A 22,780-nucleotide genomic window follows, 5' to 3' on the forward strand; every position below is an offset into this window, starting at 1 on the left:
CTCTCTGTAAGGACACACGTGAACACACACACACACACACACACACACACGCACACACTGTATAAATATATAATACTTACATGAGAGAACTAAGTAGGTTACTTAAATGGAATAATTCTTTGAAACTGCGTAAATCATACTGATACTGAATTTTTCCACCAAATATACTATCTTTGGTGTGCAGGGCATAGGTTGATATGAGTGGTTCTCACTGCACTAAACTCAAGGATTCAACAAGCATCATTCTTTCACAGAAGATATAGAATGAAATGCTACAGAATTGAGTATGGAGGATTCTCAAAAGACTAAAACTGAAATTACCATGTGACTCAGCTATACCACTCCTGAGTATATTCCCAAAGGACTCCATATCCTACCACAAAGATACTTCACGCTCATGCTTATTGCTGCTTCATTCGTAATAGCAAGGAAATGAAATTGACCTAGCTGCCCATCAACTGATAGATAATGAAAATGTGATAGATGATAGACAGATAGACAGACAGACAGACAGACAGACAGACAGACAGACAGATAGATAGATAGATAGATAGATAGATAGATAGATAGATAGATAGATAGATAGATAGATAGATGATACAGTGATAGATAACAGTGATAGAGTGATTTTATTCAGGAAAAATAAAATTAAGAAGTTTAAGACAGATTGCCTTGACTCAGAAAGACAAATAAAAATGTTCTGTTTCACATGCGGATATTAGCTTCAAGTTTTATGCATTTTTATTTAAGTGGAAGCAAGTGTGTATAGAATGTAGGAAACTACAAAGAGAACCAAGAAAAGGGGGTCGTTGTTGAGGGAAAGTGGTGGCAAAGGTAATAAAACACATGTGACGTAAAAGTAAGAGTGGGAAGACTGGAGTGAAAACATCTAATGAGGCATGGGAACAGAGAGACAGGAGAGGGCAGGGAGATTGTAATAAATAAAGAATAAGTATATATGAAATATGCCATAAAGAAACCTGCTACTTAGCCAAGCATGATGGCACACACCTTTAATCTCAGTACTCGGGAGGCAAAGGAGCATGAATTTCTATGAATTTGAAGCTAGTATGGTTTATATAGCAAGTTCCAGTGCACTCAGAGCTACACAGTAAGGCCTGTCTCTGAGACAAATAGAGAGAGAGAAACAGAGACAGAGAGACAGAAACGAAGACAGACAGAGGGGGAGGGAGGGAAGGAGAGAGAGAGAGAGAGAGAGAGAGAGAGAGAGAGAGAGAGAGAGAGAGAGAGAGAGAGAGAGAGAAATCTCTGTAAGGGGATTTTAAAAACAAGTGTAGGACACTTTGTCTACTCCTCAAGTCTGTCCACAGTTCTTGGCTGATGGACTCCTTTGGTGCTCTCCAAAAGCAGAGACAAGAGTGAAAAGCCCTTTGCACATAGTCATCTCTTTAGTTCTCCATTTTTAAGGATTATGCGAAAAGATTGGGTCAATCCCCCCAAAAAAAATTTACATCAAAGCTTTGAATTTTCATCATATCTACAAAGTTCGAACTCCCTTTGACATGTAAATTACCACATTCAGATTCTAGACATTAAGATATGGGGGTCTTTGGGGAATAATACTCCACCCACAACCCTCCTCACAGTATCTTTGACATATAAGACCCAATGAAATAGTAAGAAACAAATTCTACAGATATTTTCAAATATAGATAGACTCTGTCAATGTAATGGATACAGGATATAAGAGAGGGAAATCAAGAATAACTCTGTAGGTTTCCTTATTATGATCTTGACCACCCCTTGCTCATAGAATCCCTCTTCCCTCTCTTTTACTGGACTCCTAGAGCTCAGCCTGGTGCTTGGCTGTGGATCTCCATATCTGCTTCCATCAGTTACTGGATGAAGGCTCTGTGATGGCAGGGTAATCACGCCCTGTGTATGAGCAACACAGTTGTGTAGCTTGATCTGCCTATGGGGCCCCCTGGAGTAGAATCAGGATCTGTCCCGGGTATATGAGCTGGCTTTTTGGAGCCCATTACTTATGGTGGGATACCTTGAACAAGTCTGATGGAGGAGGGAGGGGCTTGGACCTGCATCAACTGAATGTACCAGGCTTTTCTGATTCCCCATGGGAGGCCTTACTTTGTCAAAGGAGGGAATGGGGTAGTGGGTTGATGAGGGAAAGCTGGGGGGTGGGGGAGCCAGAGAAGGGAAGAGAGGAGGATCTATGATTAGTATGTAAAATGAATTAAACAATTCTTAATGAAAAAAAGAAAAATATATTTTAAAAAGAATAACTGAAAGATCTATAAACCGAAAAGTGGTCCAGAAATGGTGGGACTGCAGGAGCAACTAAAGAAGCCATGCAAATAACCAATCTGTAGGAAATGCTTGCCAAAGACTGAGGAGGGCATAGTCAGCCCACCTTAGATGACATCACTGCCTAAAGACATCACCTACCTGCCCTGATTCCTCAACAAAATAGTCTCATAACTGGAACACAGTACAGATGCCCAAAAATTATTCCAGTTGTTCCCCACATTGTCAGTTTCAATATCACACTAGGAAGTAAGTAAAATTAGACAGAAATAAACAAAACAGTATTTATTTCCTGTATAGCTAAATTATGGACTGAGACATTTTACCACTGTGTTTACCAAGCACCTGCCTTATGCTTCTAAGATGACTTTGTCATTGATTAGCATGTGAATGTCAGTTAGCCTGTCTCTCTTCTAAACAAAAAGTCCGGGCAATGAGGCCTATGCTGTCTTCTTCTTTTTATTAACCTCTAGGACTTACAGTATAGTTAGAATATACAGTGTCATTAGGAAATATTTACCAAATATATGGATGGATACATAAGTGAGTTCTTAAGAGGTTGCTAGTGCACCAAAGCATTCCCAGGAAACTAGTGATCCAGTGCTGCTGTGAGTAAGGTCACATTCTAAGGGGTTAAAATGTTACAGAGTGAAGTATACCTTATAGCAGGAGATGTTTTTAAACATATGATATTTCATCTTTTTAATCCACCTCAAATGGCCTGCTAATGGTTATGGCATTTTTAAGGTGGTGAAATTTCCCTAAATTGGATTGTGGTGATGGTTACTGCATAATTCTGTGATTGTTCTAAAAATTATTGAATTATACACTATAAATGGATCAATTTTATAGTATGTGTACTATATCTCAATAAAGCTGTTTTTAAAAAATACTCTCCAACCAACTATCACAAGGGCAAAATTTTACATCAGCCCATAAAGCATGTAGCCATAATCACATTCTGGAAGAGATATAAAAAGCTTGTATCAGGCAAGTGAAATCCTCTGGGAGCGTCCACACCCTGGAGGCACAGTAAATTAGCTCTGCCACAGGGAACTGGTCCCTCCACTCTGTGCTTATCCTCAAAGGAGCTGGATGACACTCAGCATAAGCTCAGCCCTCCTCTGGAATCTGAAGCTCCCTCCACCTTCTGAGTTAGCCTGAGAGAGACTCATTGCTGCTGGATGGGCTCTGTGAGTAAAACTGGGTGAGCTGTGCTGTCTTAGCAGTGGGGAAGAATTACATTGTGATGGGCAGAATTAGATAAGATCATGGAGTAGAGGGCTGTAGAAGACTGGAAATTTTGAATTATGGATTCCTAGGAAATCTGCAGAGAATGAGCGCTTTGTTCAGCCTGCTAAGGGCCTGGATAACCTGTCTTTAGTCAAATGCTTTAATTAGTGTTTTGATGCATTTATCATGATCAGTTAAACTCATTTCTAAGTCCAATGACTCATGCAAAAAACAAAAGTTTGTGGTTGATCATAATGATACATGTCTGCAATACCAGTAACTTGGGATGTGGAGGTAAGAGGATCGGAGGCTCAGGGTGACTGATGGCTGCATAGTAAGCTCAAAGTCAGCCTGTTGATAAAGGAGACTCTGTATCAAAAAATATGAGTGAATATTTCAAATTAGCTTGAAATTAAAGTGAAATACCTATTTTGAAGAGATTTTTGAATGGCAGAGCTCTATTTAGTTTCTTATCCAGGCCTATAGTTGAGTAAACTGAATTAAAGGAAGTTTACATAGCTTGTAAGTGTCAGTCAGTGAAATAAGCTTTTTTTGAGAATATGAACAGTGGAATTAAAGATAACTGGGTTCAGAATACTGGCTATGCTACTCACCAGCTCTATGTGACCCTGAATATGCTTCATAACCTCTCTCACACCTGTTTTTATTATTTTCATTTAAAAAGTAACTTTAAAGGAAATCCATTAATACCAGTTACATGTCGATACAGTATGACCCTTAGGCTAGAGCACAATAACACTTGCTGATTTGATACATGTGATATATCAGTATGAATAATTTGCATTGCTGTACAAGGCTTCCAAACTAGTGTTTCTGAGCACAGATCCAGTCCTAGCCTGCCACACACTGTAGACCATGAGAAGCAGCTTGGAGAATTCTGATGATGCCACATGCTCTAAATCAGCATCGAAAGGCACATCTACAGCTCTCAATATTGCAGTGAAAAAGAACATTGTCTAAATAGGAAAGTTCACACAGGAAGAACGAAGTTTTTGGAGAAGGTGAGTCTCACAGATCTGAGAGTGATGGTACACTGAAGAGTTGTTTGGAGAAAGCAGAAATGATGAAGAAGACTTGTAATCGCGCCACTTAGGAGGCCAAGGCAATAGCATCTTGAATTCCAGGCTAGCTATGGGATACATAGTAAAATCTTGCCTCAGTGAGAGAAAAAATAAAATTGTAGAATAATGTCAGGAAAATCTAGTGTCCTGTTATTCTCTAATATTAGCAGGTGAATTTTTAATGTATCAAAATATGTGGTGAAATATAACCTCAAGTACCAACTAGCATCGAGACATTGGAGAACTAGAGTCAGTAATGAAAAAACAATAAATGAATATTTTAATGGAACAAGAGAGATATAAGACAAGGGTGAGAAAGGGTGAGAAATTTTAATTAGACAATTACTAGAAACCACTTGCAGAGAAAGAAACGGGAAAGAGTCAGGTCTGGAATGGGGAGGAAATGAGTTCTGTTGCAGTCTCTGAGGAATGAGATGTTATCTCTCAGAAACAGGTTTGTATTCACTTTTATTACCACTGGAAGCAAAGAGCTCTTATTTGTTCTACAGACTGTGGCTAGAATGTCTCTAAAACACAGATTTTGCCACGTTACTCTGTTCCACACTTCAATGTTGTCTTCACGTTTAACCCTTCACGATTCTGCTAACTTATGAAATACAGAATTAGGAGATGCTATCATTAAAGCGTAGATATATGAGTCAGATGGGTGTGTTGTTTAAAGCTGTAGTCATAATTAGGTCATCTCAAGGAGAGGATATGGACTGCAAGAAGGGATAGGGAAAGCCAAACTTTCTACAACACCACAATTAATAAGACAGAGAACAGTATTTTCTGAAAAACGGCAGACAGGGATAATCTATCAGAGGAACCATCATTGAAGCAATTGAAAGGGAAAGTAACAAGAAAGAGAGAATCAAATTTTGAGGTAAGGGATAGAAAGCATATCTGGAATTTATACAGACTATTTAGAAATTCACTAGTCACTGAGTTGAAGGATTTTCTGGGAGTTCTCAGCGGGGGGAAATATTCTGCTTGTTACCAAGGGTGAAGGAAAAATAAACAAAAGCAGATTGTCTTTCAGACTCTTTTTTTTGCTTGTTATAAACTATACAACAGAAAACTGAAGAAAGAATGGTATTTATGACTTATCCCTCTACTATCTAAGCACTGTGGTTAATAATGACAGATAGTAATGAGTCCTAGTTGAGATGAGTATTTTGGAAACTCATCTCAAAAAAAAAAAAAGTAGTAAATGTGTAAAGCTTTCATTATTGAGTTGGGGTGGAACTTGTGAAAAGGTACCAACGATGCAAGCAAAATGCTGAAGAATAAAAGGAATCTTGTTGGAGATAAATTAAAAGAGATAGAGAATGGCTTGTTCGCTTATTCACAAAGTATTTGGAAATGCCTGGCTCTTGATACTTTGCAATGCAAAATCTGAAACATCCTTTCCAAGAAACCTGAGATTCTTATGCTCTCATCTCCTTATTTCTCCCTCAGCACTCAAACTCACCCTAAGATCCTTTTGTGTGATCTTTCTTATTGTTACCTATTTCTCTTCTCACTTCTCATGTTATCTATGTCAAGAGCACACTTCCCATTTTCACTCTTGTAAACTCACATCTACTCATCAAAAGATTAGTTACAATTCATCCACTTTCTTAATATTTTTTAGAATTAATTCCTAAACACCTAACACAGACCCATTCACATATACAGAACCCAGACACTGGAGGCTGCTGCCCTGTGTTGTCTCAGTTTTATCTCTTAGACATCTCCTACCTTAGTGCATTCTATGATTAGTAGTACATCACTTTGTCTATGACCCTATGGTTCTCACCATACCTATACAGTATCTGATAGGTCATTCATGTTCAAAATCAGTCATTTTTATTGTTGATAAGAGTCACTGGAGTCTTATTAAAGAGGATGTTTTGAGACCTTAAGAGTGCGGTATATTGTCTATGATGACTTCTTTGGCTTCCTCAGTCACAAAATCACCTTAGACTCTCTTCACATCTTAGTAGCTAACAGGACTCTGTGAGTTCCCTATATCTGTTTACTGTTGAGCTGACCTAAAGGTTTATGATAGGTTATAAAGAATTCCTGGTTGTAAAACAGAATGTGCAATCCTCTCTGGGTCTAGTATGGTTGAAGAGAAATGATAAGAAATTCTGGTTTGAGAGTGACGAATGGCCCAACTGAAAGCAGGCAATTTGAGTTCTCTGCTGCTAGAGCAAATATGGATCAGGTCAAACTGTGCTGTACAGTTTGTTTTGTTTTATCATCTTTCATCAACAAAGAGAAGGAAGAAATTATCAAGAAGAATGAAAATTAGCCATGAATAGAGTAAATTATTGATCATGAAGAAATCAGGAAATTCTTCAAGTAATTTAAAGTCATCCTTTGTAAAATTTACTGGAACTCAATGGCAGAAATAACAAATAAGTCACTACATGTCAAATAAAAGGCATGGTTGCCAGAACTGACAGATACACAGCCTTCCAGAGCTATTATTATTGTTATATTGGAGTTACTGAAAAGCCTCAAGGATGTTTCTTCCTCACTTGGTTACAAACTCTTAAAGGGAAGATTTTGTGTTATTCTTTAGCTTTTATTACTGAACTCTGCAAAAAAGCTTTTACTTGAAAAATATTCCTATGGCATTCTGAAAATCTCAGCATTCTTCATCTCAATGTAGACAGTACACAGAAAATTTTCACTGCTTTTTCTATAAACCTTACTCCTGGTCTCCAAACCTGCTGCGTGACCACATTCTGATAATCCTCTTCTGCCTTTCTTAGCTCTCTTTGGTATTTAAAATTCTTGTTTGGATTTTTGAATGATTTTGAGTGACAAACTATGATTGCGTGTATTTATGAAACACAATGTGGTATTTCCCTAAATGTATACATTCAGGAATGATCAAATCAAGTTAATTTGTATATCTACCACCTCAATTTGTTATCATTTTGGGGGTGGTTGTAACAATTAAAGTATCTTCTTGAAGCATTTGAAAGTATATAGTACATCAATGTCAACACTTAATTCTTTATATTATAATGATCATACATTTCTGACATTAATTTCATCACTCCCCTGAGGACACTCATGACTAAAAATGTCAGAGTCTCAAGATACACTAAATTCAAATTACTTTTGCCTTTCCCCCCTGATATTCCAGTAATTTCAATTTATGTTCCCAATTTATTTTTAGTAAGGTTCCCTAGAATGACCCCAAAAGTAGAACTTATTTGAGTGCATGTGTGTGTTCTGGAAGCATTTAGGTGTCCCTCTGTGCCCTTTCGTCTCCTATGCTTGCTGTCCGTTACTCAGTGGCTTTCTTTCTCATCAAAGAAACTGCCCCAAACTGGCTACTTCCCATTGAGCCATCTCCAACCATAGCCTTAATGCTTTTCCCCAAATCCCCATTTACAATTCATGCATACCTATCTGCCTGGTCTAAATTTTCTACTCAGAGGAAGAAGAAAATATGATATTTTCAATAAAGATTCATCTTCCTCTGCAAAACAAGGCAGAATCATTTCATTATATCTCCCAGGAAGTATTTTTCCACAAAATGCAGAGAATATATTGTGGGGAACTGGTCATTCAAAAATTTAGAACACAAAGAGTTGACAATGGTAACGTGTTATACCAAGTGGGTACTAGTGTCCTGTGTCATCTGCAGCTGAAAGAGTGAAAGATAGATCACACAGTACAAATGCACCTAGCAGCAAAGAACCTCAGTGAGGAAAAGTTGTTGGCTGAGAAAATTGTTTCAAAAATTAAAAAAAAAATGTTGCTGCAGTAGTTGAAATCATACAAAATTTTATTAACTTAAAGGTGTCATTCCTATTTTCAGATAATGTATCAATGCTCACCTTTGGTCAAGTAAATGTTGGATAAAATATATAAATAGAATACACAAAGAAATATAGTCTTTTTGTTTCAGACCTGTTCTGTACTTTTAATCTAGCATGTCAACTTTCCAGAACACCACAACTTCTTCCATCATTTTCCTGCTCACTGGTGTGCCTGGGCTGGAAGCCTTCCACTCCTGGATCTCCATCCCCTTCTGCTTTCTCTATGCAACTGCCCTCTCAGGGAACAGCCTGATTCTCTTCGCCATTATCACTCAGCCCAGCCTCCACGAGCCCATGTATTATTTCCTCTCCATGTTGTCCACCACTGACCTCGGGCTATCCATATCCACTCTGGCCACCATGTTGGGGATATTTTGGTTCAATGCCAGAGAGATCAGCTTCAATGCCTGCTTATCCCAGATGTTCTTCATTAAACTCTTCACTGTCATGGAATCCTCAGTGTTGTTGGCCATGGCTTTTGATCGTTATGTGGCCATCTCTAATCCCCTTAGGTACGCCACTATTTTAACTGATTCCAGAATAGCTCAAATTGGAGTAGCAATTGTCATCAGAGGGACTGTAATGCTGACACCAATGGTTGCACTTCTTAAGAGACTAACCTTCTGCAACAGCCATGTGCTCCACCACTCCTACTGCTTCCACCCCGATGTCATGAAACTCTCATGCACAGACACCAGGATCAACAATGTAGTTGGACTGACTGCCATGATTTCTACTGTTGGTGTGGACTCGGTCCTCATCCTCCTTTCTTATGTCCTGATTATTAGGACCGTCCTCAGCATTGCTTCCCCAGAAGAGAGGAAGAAAGCCTTCAGCACATGTATCTCCCATATAGGAGCTGTAGCTATATTCTATATTCCATTGATCAGTTTGTCCTTTGTTCACAGATTTGGGAAACGAGCTCCACCCTATGTCCATACCATGATTGCTAACACCTACCTGCTGATCCCTCCTGTCATGAACCCCATCATCTACAGTGTGAAGACCAAGCAGATACGTAAAGCTGTGATAAAAGTTCTCCATTCTAAAAAAATATAGACTCACAAAACTGTAGAACTAGATGGCTTGTTTCAGGCCATATAGTTAGCTAATGTTAGAATTCATCAAATGTCAGCTACTTTAACCCCTTATTTCACAGATGAGGAGACACTCATATATAATTAGGAAGCGATAACAGTAGATAGCTTTATGTCTAGAGTTTTTCCTTGCCATTTTTTTTTGTTCTAAGCTAGTATTTCTATCCTTGTCAACAGCCCTTTTATTCTTACCTCATTGTAGCAGTTAAAAATTTCATATTAAATCATCCCTTTGTAGAAAAATAGGTAGCATTTTCTAACTATCTGCCATCCACTGTTCAAAGGAACTTCGCTGGTGAAGACTGAGAGCTTCTATGTAAATAGAGATGTGTATTTAGAAGGTAGTTTGATACTATGTCCATTTAGGAAACTAATAGTAGTAAGTTGATCCTAGGGCCTATGATCTCTCCAACTATGAGTTCTTGGCCAGATTTACATCAGATATAAATAAATTCTGTGGTGCCTTCTTTAAACCAGATCACAAAGCAGTTGGTCACCCCAAAACATTTTATCATAACTTCACCCATGAGTAAATCTTGCGAGCTGTATCATTATTGGAACTTGTGATGTTCATAGCTGGGTAAGACAATCAACGACTTTTGTTCCCCAGCAGCCTGGATAGCACCTTCTGCTGCTATGGGAGGCAGTCAGCATGGGGGAAGCTTCCAGGTCAGTACTTGCTTTATTTCTCCAGGTCCTTTTACTAAAGCATGTGGCATCTTCAGAAATAGTGTCTTACCATCAAGTTCTGGTGGGCATCTAAGAGCAATGAAAGTAGCCTGCACTATTTTGAGTTTTCTGAGAGGTTTCTTACCAACAACCAGAGGGGAAGAATCCTACACTTAGCACTGGGATTTTTACAACCTATGGCTTCTGGAAGGAACATCATCCTTTCTCTTAATTATTACTAATCTTGACTTACATGTGTTCAAATATGCCAGAACTTTGTTCTCAGGCCTCTTCCTCCTATTATGCTTCTTTTTCTGGTCATTTCATATCATATTATGACATTAAATGCCCTATGCTGAACAACGACAAGTAGTCCACCCTCATCTAACATGTATTAATGTTCATATCCAGATGTCTCACAATCATCTTAGATGTCTTAATAGTCCCATCAATAAAAATGTATGCTCTCTACAGGCTTCCATAACCAGAAACTCTGTTTTCCAAATATCTAAGATGAAACACTTGCAGTGAATTCTCATACCTTGCTGTTACTCCTGTTCCACACCTAACTGTTTGTCAACAAACCCAGAATCCAGCCACTTACATTGCTTTCACTACTATCATCAGGATGCCAGCCATCACCTTGAATCTGAAGTCATCTATGAATAGCTTTGTGGAGAATCTTCCTTCATGTATTTTACAGTTAAGAATGCTTATTCTAGTACATATGACAGGTCTTATCACTCCCTCCTTAGCACACTCTCATGGGCTCCTGTCTGACTAATGGGGGGAAATTCAGTGACTGTAGTAGTGTGCAAGGGCTGCTACATGTTCTGAGTATCCACCACTATTCCAGTTCCATTTCCTACTGTCCTTTGATTCACCCTAGTAAATCTACGTTAGCCTCTAGATATTTTCTTATATCATCAAGAACACTCCAGCATTATACTTCATACTCACCATTTTTTTTGCCTGTAATGTTTTTCTCTCAGAGATCAACTGCTGACTTACATCCTCTCTTCATGCAGAATCCTACCCAGTGTACCTTACTGTAGGACCCCTAAAATTATAGGGATAATAATCATAACAACAATACTTCTCCATCAGTTCCTGACAGTATTTATCCCCATCCTTACCTGCCTTTTTTTTAAACACCCAATCTATTATATACTGGGGAGGGGAGGTGTTTTGTTTTGTTTTGTTTTGTTTTGTTTTGTTTTGTTTTGTTTTGCTTGTTTCCCCATCATGAGATAAGGTTTTTGAGGATAAGGAATTTGTTTCTCACTGAGTGTACTGTCTCCATTTACGTCTTAAGAATCCTTTGTCTTCTGTACAGTACTCCAAGACTGATGAGAAACTTACATTTCTTCTATTCTGATTATCCTCTGTTACTGCAAGCCTTTGCACAAGCTGTTACCTCCAACTATAGTAGTATTCACTATCATCTGTAGTGGTATTTGCTCCACACATGACCTTGGGCTATAGGGCCCAAAGGAGGCGGTGCTTCTTGCTGTTGACTGTGACCTCTTAAAAGGAAAGAGAGAAGGATCACAAGCCCCTGCTGCCTACTGCCTGCTTCCTGGGCTAATCAAACCTCCAGGTCAGAACAGAAGATGACTTCAGCTGTTTACTCAGTTTGTATTCATGAGTGTATTTCCTCAATTTATATCTTAATAAATCCCTATTACCCATTAAATAGACTCAAGTGGATTGTTCTTAAAAAGTGGCACCCAACGTGGGGCATGAACCCATGACCCTGAGATTAAGAGTCTTATGCTCTACTGACTGAGATTAGACAGTAAAGGCAAAGTGCTGTGGGATGTCTTTCTGTACACTGTGAATATGTGTTGCTCTGATTGGTTGATAAATAAAGCTGCATTGGCCTATGGCAGGGCAGGATAAGGTTAGGCAGTACATTCCAACTAAAGACAAGACAAAGAAGGGGAGGAGAGGTGGCTCAGTGGTTAAGAGCATTAACTGATGTTCCACAGGACCCAGGTTCAATTCCCAGCCCATCTGGTGTATGATTTAAAAAAAAAAAGGACCCATGTGACCCCTCTCCCTTTCCTTTTAAGAGGTCATAGTCAACAGCAAGAAGTACCACCTCCTTTGGGCCCTATAGCCCAAGGTCATAGGTAGAGCAAATACCACTACAGTCATCACCCTCCCACTTAGAAGAGAGGTGACTTATTTGAAGAACCCCTGACCCTCATAATCTGCCTTATACTCCACCCAGATACACCACCATCACCATGTGCTTATTTCTCATGGTGATCCTCTTTAGATGGATTAGAAGTGTTCTTTCCACAGCAGGGTTTGAGTTCTCTTCTCAAGACCAGGAACTGCATCTTATTCACTGCTGTTCTTTTTTTACACTTCTATTAATAGTATCTGGCTGCTTGTGTCTTTAGATTTCTTTTCTTGTTGATGGTTTTATTTGGTTTTAAAATAGTTTCACAAAATTCCCCATGGTGACACTGCCCTACCTCAACCTCCTAAGTAGCTGGAATTATAGGTGTGTTCCAGCATACCTAGTTCCATACTATCTTTTAACCTCAATTGAACTGATGGATAAATAAATAAGATCTTGAAAAATGTATAAGAATTTGGATGCCACACAAGATCATAAGTATTCTCATAGTTCCCAAGATATTTATTCATGAAGCTTCTCATTTTGAAGGATGTTATGCGGGATGTCCTCCTTTGATCATTTGGCTTAACACCACCTTACTCTAATTTCCTGCAGCTCTCTCTCTCTCTCTCTCTCTCTCTCTCTCTCTCTCTCTCTCTGTCTTTCCAACATAAAACTTCCCTTTATATTCCTTAATAAACATGAGTTAAAAGCAAAAGAAGAAAATTAGAGAGCCATTTACATGGATGATTTATATTTGGAATAAACTATCCATTTCTGTTTGTTTCCATCTCTTTTTGTTCTCTGAACCTCATGGATCATGCTCCTCATACAGTCTGAACCTATAATGAAACAAAGATAAAAGTCCAAAATAACTGCAGAAAAATCCAAGAAGGGAAGATGGAAAGATTAAAAAAATGTGGGTTTAAATGTTAGAATTTTGCCTACTTTACTGCATAAGGTGTGATACTTGGAGAGCAATGAGAGACTGGGTAGGAATGACTTGAGCTGGGAGCAAAAGATGACAGTATTCAGTCTTAAAATTGAAGAAGCTGGCATTGGTGAAACATGCCTTTAATCCCAGCGCTCAGGAGACAGAGGCAGGTGGACCTTTGAGTTCAAGGCCAGCCTGGTCTACAGAGCTAGTTACAAAACATCCAGGGCTACACAGAAAAACCCCATCTTGAAAAAAAAACAGAATTGGAGAAGAACACATCAATTGGTTAGCCAATGCTGAGTAATCAATCCTGAAAATATACATAGCAAGTAACAGAGTACAGATTGAGCTGGTTGGATTTATGCATTTACAAATATAGATATACATAGAAATATGCAACAGTTAATGAAAGAGGGCCATGAATTTGAAAGAGAGCAAGGAATAGTATATGGGAGAGTTTGAAGAGAGAAATGATGTAATTATATTATAATCTCAAAAAAATAAATAAATATATTTTCTTTATTATTTTATTAATTGTGACCAAATGGGACTCTGTCTCCCCCATTGTTTGGCAATTTCATCTACATCACCTTCATATATGCATCTATTTTAGGAAGTTTCTACTATATTAGGTTTCCATACTACCCCTCAAATGTCACTTAATTTTAGGTATCTCTCCCTGTACTCCTTCCCACAATCCCCTCATCCCCTTCCCCTCTCCATTTGATCCTCCATTTCAGCTCCCCCCATCTCCATCCCTATCTATTTATTCCATTTCAATCTCCTAATGAGAAATAAAATTTTAGGGGGATAAGAAGGAATCTCAATCTTAAAAGCCAGACACTCAGATTTTCATAACACTTCTGCTTACATCTATACACTAACTTGTGAACAATCCTATTGCCCAACCACCCTGGAAACTTGTAAACTTCCATAACTATAAATGGGCAACTTGACACTGAGAATGGGTAATTTGCAGAGCAAATGTTATGCTCTGACCATGTTGGTTCTCCACTGTGAGTTAGAGACTTTCCTAGAAACCAGAGTAATTACAGTGACACGGGTATTATATTTAGAAGGAAAATTAGACAAGATGAGTTGAAGAATTGACTATGGGAGATGAGGGAAAAGTATACATCTAAAGTTTAAATTCAAAACAATCTAATCCTGAAATGCATCCTTCAAACAATTTCTACAAATGCAATTTAATATACATACATAGTTATGATGTCCTTGATATGAACTATGCATTCTTCTCCTAACTCCAACAGAATGAAGCCTGGAGTCCACAGCTTATCATTAACTCTTATCTATTTGCCTTCTCAATTTCTCTTTTCTTTTTATATCACTCCAGAAACACCACTCTACTTAGAGAATTCTGTTTCCTTCTATGATTTATCTTTGCTTTAAAAAACCTCTTCTTGAGGGCTGGAGAGATGGCTCAACAGGCAAGAATACTGGATGTTCTTCAAAGGACTAAGGTTTAATTCCCAGCACCCACACTGCAGTTTACAACCATCTGTAACTCTAGTTCCAGGAAGACTTGATGTCCTCTTCTGGGATCTGCAGACACATGGCACAAAGACATACATGCAGACAAATACCCATACATATTAAATTGAATTTTTAAAAACTCTTTCTTGGACCCACTCTTGATTAATGAATGTCCCTATTCAAGTCCTCATTAAAAATCACTGGTATTTGCTATTATTCCATATTATGTCAAGAGTGTGTAGATGTTATTTTAGCATCTTAGGGTAGTGATTTGACCATATTCATCTCTGTATCACCTAAGTTCAGTAAAAAACCAGTATTGAGAGAACATGCTTTTACACAGTAAGTGAATGAGCACATCCCTCACTATAGGTGTGTAATAAGTCTTGCTACTTAATTAACAAGACAACAATTATGTTTCTGTTTTGGTTTTTTTTTAAGATTTATTTTATTATGTATACAGTGTGCTGTCTGCACATATCCCTGCAGGCCAGAAGAGGGCACCAGATCTCATTACAGATGGTTGTGAGCCACCATGTGGTTGCTGGGAATTGAACTCAGGACCTTTGGAAGAGCAAGCAGTGCTCTTAACCTCAGAGCCATCTCTCCAGCCCCCTATGTTTCTGTTTTTAGAGTAACAATAACAAGGTAAGACTGATCTGTGAGGCAAACCTAGAAAGAATAGGAGACAAGGCAAGATAAATGTCAATCAAAGATAGACATACCTGTATGGGTATGAAGGAGGGCATATGGCACTGGAGAAGAAATATCAGAGGGCTTAGAGAAACCACTTCTTGAAGAATATGATGATGCTTTAGCTAGATTTTTAAAGGCTTGAAGTATGAAGTCACTAAAAAGAAACAATGAAAGAAAGACCAGAATGGGCAATGATGGATCAATAAAAACAAGTCCATGCGGTGGAGACAATTAGAGAAGACTAGTCTGTAGGATTATATGTAGCTCTGTATAAGGATCTTCAGCTCACTGAGATCTAAGGGAAGAACGTAAATTTATTGTCAAGTGCTACAAGCTCCTATATAGGTAGTTCAGAGTCTTCCTTCGTTCCACCCTCTCTCCCCCTCTTCTCTGCACTGGAATACACTGCCTGCCTTGTTCTTAGGTGCTGGACATACTTGTTCCTTAGGAAATTTATTTGCCATCTCTGATGCTTCTTCCCAAAACACTCTTCCCCAGATAATTCCGTGGGTGTATCCCTCATTTATCTCTCCAATATCTCCTCCAGGCAGCTTCATCTGAGGCTTCAAGTCCCTCCTCCTGATATTAACATGTTCTTTATCCTCTTCATTTTTTTCTCCTTATGACTATCTAGCATTCTATTTAGTTTATACGTTAGTTTAATTTCATTTCAGCCACTCTAATCAGAAAGTATACTTCATAACCCTGGGAATTGTCTCTATTTTGCTTATGAAATTACAGGCTCTTGACAAACACTTGTTGAATGTGAATGAATAAATAATACATGAGATTCTGCATCTGACTTTATCAGTATATGATAATATAGACCAAAGAGTCACAGGTATAAAAAGAAGTGACTTCATTATATCAGGGGCTATGTTTAAACTGCAAGAGAAGTAGGAGAGAGCTATGGAGACATGAATGAACCTATTTTGAGTTATGGAACTACACTTTAGTGTACCTACTTAGGATTTAAGGTCAATGTGAACACCAACAGTTCAAGGATCGTGACTATTCCTACATTTTGCCTGCTGTGTCTAACAGATCAGATAACGAGGAAACACTAACCTTGTGGCTGACTGTGGAAATTAGATCAGCTCGGAGGAGTGGAAACACGTGTTTGTTGTCAAGAAACTCACATGTGTCATTGCAGGAATAGTGGCAGTAACCTTGGCCCTTTGAGATTGTTTCCCTAGACAGGAAAAGCAGGAAGCCTGTGAGAGCAGCACACGAGTGGACATGAGCATTTTATTCCTCTGTCTGCCAGATCCCTAGAGCATCAGCTGTTATTCCCACACCCTGTTCCCTGAGCCTACTGAGTAGCATTATAAAGAGACCTGATCCTGAAAGTGAAAGCCAGATCCAGCTGCCTTCCTTGAGCTGTACCATTCTCAGGTGAGTGCTCTCTTACCAGGCGTCTGGCACCCTGAGGGACCTTGCAGACCCCACACACTTCATTACAAGACAAGCCCCAGTGCCTTAGCTGATGATCTACGGGAAAGCAGGTGATATATAACAGAATAATGCTCAACTATAAAGAGTGAAATAGTGCCATTTACGGGAAAATGGATAGAACTGGAGATCATTGTGTCAAGTAAAGTAAACTAGACTCAAAATGACAAATATTACTTTGCTGTCGTATGCAGAATCTGTGTGTGTGTGTGTGTGTGTGTGTGTGTGTGTAGAAAATAGAAAGGAGACTATCAGAGAAGAGGAAGGAGATTTTAAAATAAGAAAGAGGGAAGGGGGTTATGTCGTCCATATGACATAAAGCAGAAGGAGGAAATATTTGAGGGTGTAAAGGGGACCAGCAAGAGGGTGGTGAGAGCTGAATAAGAACAATGTACAATAATATAGTTCCATGAAAATGTCATGGTAAACACTTTTACTTTGTATGCTAACTTTAAAAACTGATGTTTAAACAGCTTAAAGAAACTTCAGTAGCAACTATATAAGTCTGCATCTCATCTTAAAGAAAAGCTGTACTCAATACAGTCTTGTGTTCTAATCCACGAACACTGTACATCATTCCATTTGTTAGATATTGTATTTAATTTCTCTCAGTAATAGTTTGTAGATCACAATGTATAAATTTTCTACCAGTTTTGATTAAATTCATAATCATTGATGCTATTATGAATAAAAGGTTTTTGGAAGAGCATTTTCCGATACTTCATTATTATTGTATGGAAATATTGAGCTTTGTAAACTGCTACCAATGCGACAATCTTGCTATTTTACTGTTTGTATTAGTGTTTTGTAGACTTTTTACTGTCATGTAGCCTAGAAAAATAGTTTTACCTCCTTTAAAATAACACAAAATCGAACAGAAACTGGTTCTGTGCTTTAAGCACCAGCAAGGCTGGACAGGTGCTATGCAGAGAGGTGGATTAGGAAGGCACTGACTGTGGGTGAGAGGGCCTTTAAATATGTCAGAGCCACAGAAGCCCTTGAGAATGTGAAACGTGACTTTTTGCCCCTTGGTACATCTCCAACCTGCCTTCTTTTCATATTTGTCCCCATTTCTCTTGGGTACAGTGGTCAAGTAAGGTGGTCTTTCTCCAGGGAAGGTTGTTCTGCTTTGCCCTATACCACACAGAGTCATTTGTTGGGACATTTGCATTCTCTCCCACAAGCTGCTTATAATAGATACAAAGATGGGGGTTGGATTTAAGATGGAAATAAAAACACACAGGACTTTCCTGTTTGTGCACACTGGGAGGGAGATGTGACAATGGGGAGTGGGTGTTTTGACAGAGATCTAGACAAATCAGGACAAGAAAATATCAGAGGTCACAAACTGAGACCTTGATAAACCAGAGAGCCCAGCTTGGGGTGCAGCTCCTCAGGCAGAGTAGTATCTGGACTACAGGAGCCCTGTGAGGGATGAATGATGTGTGTTGAACTCAGGCTGGGCTCACAGCTCCTGTTGGGACACTCATCCCACTCTCTTGCATCTATCTCACTGAAGAATGTAATTGTCTCTGACAGTATCAGGTAGCTAGGTTTAGAATTCGATATCTGTCAGGGAGGAAATGCTGTTCTTTTTTTACCTGCCCAAGACCTAAGGGTGGAGAAAACCGACATCAGTGATATGGGTTTTATAACCTTTGAATCCTTACTCTGTTTGCCTTTGCTCATCCAAGATCAGGAAATTCCAGTTTTAAATTTCTTAGTTCTTATTTTATTGTGATTTAAAGCATCGGTTCTCCAAACTCTCTCCATTAAGGAGAAGTTGAAGGGCATCGCCAAGCTGTATTAAAGGCCTTGATTAGAAGGAGCAAAGAATCCTGGGAGAGATAAACAAATTAATCAGGATATTCTGGATACTGTCAACAAAGACACCTGTATCATTTACTTGTAAGCATCAAAGCCCCTGATTCTCATAGCCTCGCCTGTAACTCCTGAAGTTATCCAGTTCTAAAAATAGGCCATTAGGGAGCTTGACAGAAAAAGAGTTTGACATGAGTGCTCAGGTTACTGGGTGGGGTATGGGATTGAAACACAGCAACATGGGGCTCCAGAAAGCAAGGAGAAGAAATTCCTCCCTGGACATGAATGACTTATTGGCACAGATCCCAAGGGAAATCCTCAGAATATTATGGTAAAAAATCAGTGATACTGCTCCCCAAATCAAGGCTTACCCCTCAAGCTCTCTTTGGGACAAAAGAAGATACCATTGGTGGTGACTCCCAGGCATAGAGTGGGCCACTGACTGGGAACAATGGAAAAAGGTGTCAGAGGGAACATATCTAGTAGCTAGGGTCCACTGGAGGTGATGGATGTTGCCAGCACCTCCATCTGCAAAGAGATAGTTACAGGGAGCTGGTGCCTTTGGTTTTATGAGTCCAGATAAGTTTCTTTTTTCTTTTTTGTTTTTGTTTTGTTTTGTTTGAAAAATATTTTCTATTCCCCCTACCTTGGAAGATCCTTTGTTGTCTCTTCCATCTACCTAATTCTGCTCATGCTTCAAGACTGAAATGTAAAGACCATATTTTCTAGGACGGCTCCTCTGTCTTTGTCATTCCCTGCAGTCAATGAATTTCTTATGCTAGCTTTATCACAATGCTCTAATGTATTTGTTATTTATCCGTCTCCTACCCCAAGCAAGCCTTGTGGAGGTCAAAAGGAATGAGTCTCAGGTCTTCATCTCACAGATAGTATTGTGCTTAACAGGCCATTCAAGTAAATATTTCTGAAATTTGAATTGACAGAAAAAGAATAACAGCAAAGGAAGAAAAGTAGAAATAAAGATAGACGAAAGCAAAGTGGGAGGGGGCAACAGGGAAGAGAAGGGGAGGAAGAGGGAAGGATGATATCTCTATCTGAAAAGAGAGTTAATGCAGTAATTTTATGAAATGGAGAGTGCCTAATATCCAGGTAGAGACAAAAGGAGAGTCTGAGGAAATCTGGACTTTGGGGATAAGTATTTTTCTAGCAAAGCTTTATTTTGAAATAAATGATTAGTAATGGTGAGTAATAAATGAATTTGGAGCATTCACACTACTTTCCTTGGAAAAGAGAGGCGTGTAGCTCATGAAAGAGCTGGGGTGTGGTTGGAGGTAGACTGAGAAGGGGGATTGCTAATACACACAAAGTTCCAGGGGACTCTCTGATTCTGCTCCATGCCCTTGCAGGCTGCCAGTGTGACCTCACCCTCTCCAGTCCTCCCTACTTGGTATCAGCGATGAGCTCCTGCAACTTCACACATGCCACCTTCGTGCTTATTGGTATCCCAGGACTGGAGGGAGCTCACTTTTGGTTTGGCTTCCCCCTGCTTTCCATGTATGCTGTGGCGTTGTTTGGAAACTGCATCGTGGTGTTCATTGTGAGGACGGAGCGGAGCCTGCATGCACCCATGTACCTTTTTCTCTGCATGTTGGCAGCTATTGATCTGGCTTTGTCCACATCTACCATGCCCAAGATCCTCGCCCTCTTTTGGTTTGATTCCCGGGAGATTACTTTTGATGCCTGTCTTGCCCAGATGTTCTTCATTCATGCTCTCTCGGCAGTTGAATCTACCATCCTGCTGGCCATGGCCTTTGACCGTTATGTGGCCATCTGCCACCCACTGCGTCATGCTGCTGTGCTCAACAATACAGTGACAGTCCAAATCGGCATGGTGGCTCTGGTCCGGGGATCCCTATTCTTTTTCCCACTCCCACTGCTGATCAAGCGGCTGGCCTTCTGTAGCTCCAATGTGCTCTCCCATTCCTATTGTGTCCATCAGGATGTGATGAAGTTGGCCTATACAGACACATTGCCCAATGTAGTCTATGGTCTAACTGCCATTCTGCTAGTCATGGGTGTAGATGTCATGTTCATCTCCTTGTCCTATTTTCTGATTATACGAACAGTTTTGCAACTGCCTTCCAAGTCAGAACGAGCTAAGGCATTTGGGACCTGTGTGTCACACATTGGTGTGGTTCTGGCTTTCTATGTACCACTCATTGGCCTGTCAGTGGTACACCGTTTTGGAAACAGCCTAGACCCCATTGTGCATGTTCTCATGGGAGATGTCTACCTGCTGCTGCCTCCTGTGATCAATCCCATCATCTATGGTGCTAAGACCAAGCAGATCAGAACACGGGTGCTGGCTATGCTCAAGATCAGCTGTGACAAGGACATTGAAGATGAAGGAAACACGTGACCCTTACGATTCCATCACCCTTGTCCTAGATAGCTTAATATAGTAATTTCATCATACCTGCTTAATTCCAGTCACCCATAAGCACATTAGTGCTTTTCCCTGGATGGGATGGTGAACTAAAGTATGGTTTATCTTCATCATGGATATAATGTGAAATAATCTATATCAATGAATATTGTGTGGTTTAAAGACTTTGCTATAAAATGAGACACGTTGATAATATTAAATAAAGCAAATAGAATTTGTGATTTAAACTAACTGATCAAGTTTGTGACTTGGATGAAATATGTTCAAATATGACTTTGTCTTATTCCTACTCTCTTTGTCGTGAAGCTATTGTTCAGTTATGTGTAACTTCTAAAATGCAGAACATGAAGCTGACAGTAGAGTAACCAAGGCTTGCCTCATCCACTTCAAGTTTATTATTCATTACCTAGAAACATATCCAAGCCCTAAACAGTAATGCTTATGAATGTATCATGTATGCTTAACATGTTCCAGGTCCCATGGTAAGTGTTTTTCAGCCTTTCTGTGATCTCATCCTTTTTCCAGAGCAGGTACCATTTTTGCCCATCACAATATGTGATAGAGGCTTTAATGAGCAAAGAAAGTTTCTTGTATGTGCTGTGCCAAGATTTTAAATTAAATTTGATAATTGAATACATTTGCTTTACTACTATGTTATATTGCTTCCTGTTTAACATCTGCCATCTATTTCCTCTGCTTGTTACAAATCCTGTTTTCTCTCTGCTGTGTGCGAACATGGATGTCTTTGTGTTTGAGCTAAGTGATTAGCCCTGTCCTAGTTGAGGACAGCAAACTGTTCTCTGTGGCAGAGTAGCCTGCTTCTTCTCAGATGAAAGGAGGAGCTTTTAATCTTTTAGTCTCTTACATATCCATGATTGATTTTGTCTTCTTTGTATTGTGTCCTGTATCTGTCAACTCTTTTGAATGTGTAACATATGATGGTGTCTGAGTCTTGACTTAGGTGTCAAACAGCATAATAATTTATCTTAAAGTGTTCAGTGTTATTCCTACCGTTTTTATGTCCATAGAATCCTAGAAAGTAATGTTGAGAGATATGAGAGCTCCCCCAGTCTTCTTTACCTTCAGTGCAAAGGGCCTGCCAGGTGTGGCTTGCACAACTGAAAAGATGTTGAATGAACTTATCTCCTGTAGAACATTCCTTTTGTATTGAGTGGGATGATTAAAAGGTTCTAGAAAAAGTAATGATACCTACAGAATAATGTTAATATATTCAGTGTACACTTAATGCTTAAAATGATGAAATTTATGTAGTATGTATCTGCCACAATAAACAACCATTTTAATTACTGTAAAATATTTTGTTGTCAATTACATATCATTAATGTAATTTTTAAAAAGTTTGGCTATGTTAGGTTAAAGAAAATATATTATTACGGTTTTAAAAAAAAATAGCTCCAAAGGGATAATGTTGGGTCTGAAGTACCAAAAGACCAAAACTCCAGTAGTTTGCTGTGGTTATAACAGGCCCATGTTACAGCCTTTCAGAGCTCTCAGGAAAGCTAGTACTTGTACTTGTAACTGGTCAGATAACCTAAAGAGAAGCCAACAGCAGGGGCAGCAAGATTTTTCTGTCATTGCACACCTTTGGGTAAGTTATGTACTTTCTTTGCATTTTTTTCTACCTATGACTTTT

At 39.1% G+C, this 22,780-nt stretch overlaps 2 protein-coding genes across 4 annotated transcripts; both read left to right on the forward strand.

Moving 5' to 3' along the window:
• The first annotated feature begins 3,327 nt into the window (after nt 1-3,327).
• On the forward strand, nt 3,328-22,436 carry LOC128094636 (olfactory receptor 51E2). 3 transcript variants are annotated; one of them, XM_052713103.1, is made up of 3 exons: nt 10,084-10,191; nt 16,864-16,954; nt 20,087-22,436. In XM_052713103.1, exons 2-3 carry the CDS (start codon nt 16,936-16,938, stop codon nt 21,097-21,099), a joined length of 1,032 nt encoding a protein of 343 aa, XP_052569063.1. In that variant the 5' UTR covers nt 10,084-10,191; nt 16,864-16,935; the 3' UTR covers nt 21,100-22,436. The 3 variants fall into 3 exon arrangements, with proteins under 3 accessions (XP_052569066.1, XP_052569063.1, XP_052569065.1); XM_052713106.1 differs by lacking the exons at nt 10,084-10,191; nt 16,864-16,954 and adding an exon at nt 3,328-3,476; XM_052713105.1 differs by lacking the exons at nt 10,084-10,191; nt 16,864-16,954 and adding an exon at nt 16,732-16,844.
• LOC128094637 (olfactory receptor 51F2-like) lies at nt 7,954-9,496 on the forward strand. Its single transcript, XM_052713107.1, has one exon. The coding sequence runs from the start codon at nt 8,540-8,542 to the stop codon at nt 9,482-9,484; it is 945 nt and encodes a 314-aa protein (XP_052569067.1). The 5' UTR covers nt 7,954-8,539; the 3' UTR covers nt 9,485-9,496.
• Nucleotides 22,437-22,780: the final 344 nt, after the last annotated feature.

This window comes from Peromyscus californicus, unplaced genomic scaffold (assembly GCF_007827085.1).
Source record: "Peromyscus californicus insignis strain IS unplaced genomic scaffold, ASM782708v3 Scaffold_4__1_contigs__length_199733344, whole genome shotgun sequence".
NCBI classification, from domain to species: domain Eukaryota; kingdom Metazoa; phylum Chordata; class Mammalia; order Rodentia; family Cricetidae; genus Peromyscus; species Peromyscus californicus.

Coding starts and splice junctions, on each gene's coding strand:
- LOC128094637 (XM_052713107.1), top strand. CDS start 8,540: ATGTCAACTTTCCAGAACACCACAACTTCTTCCATCATTTTCCTGCTC.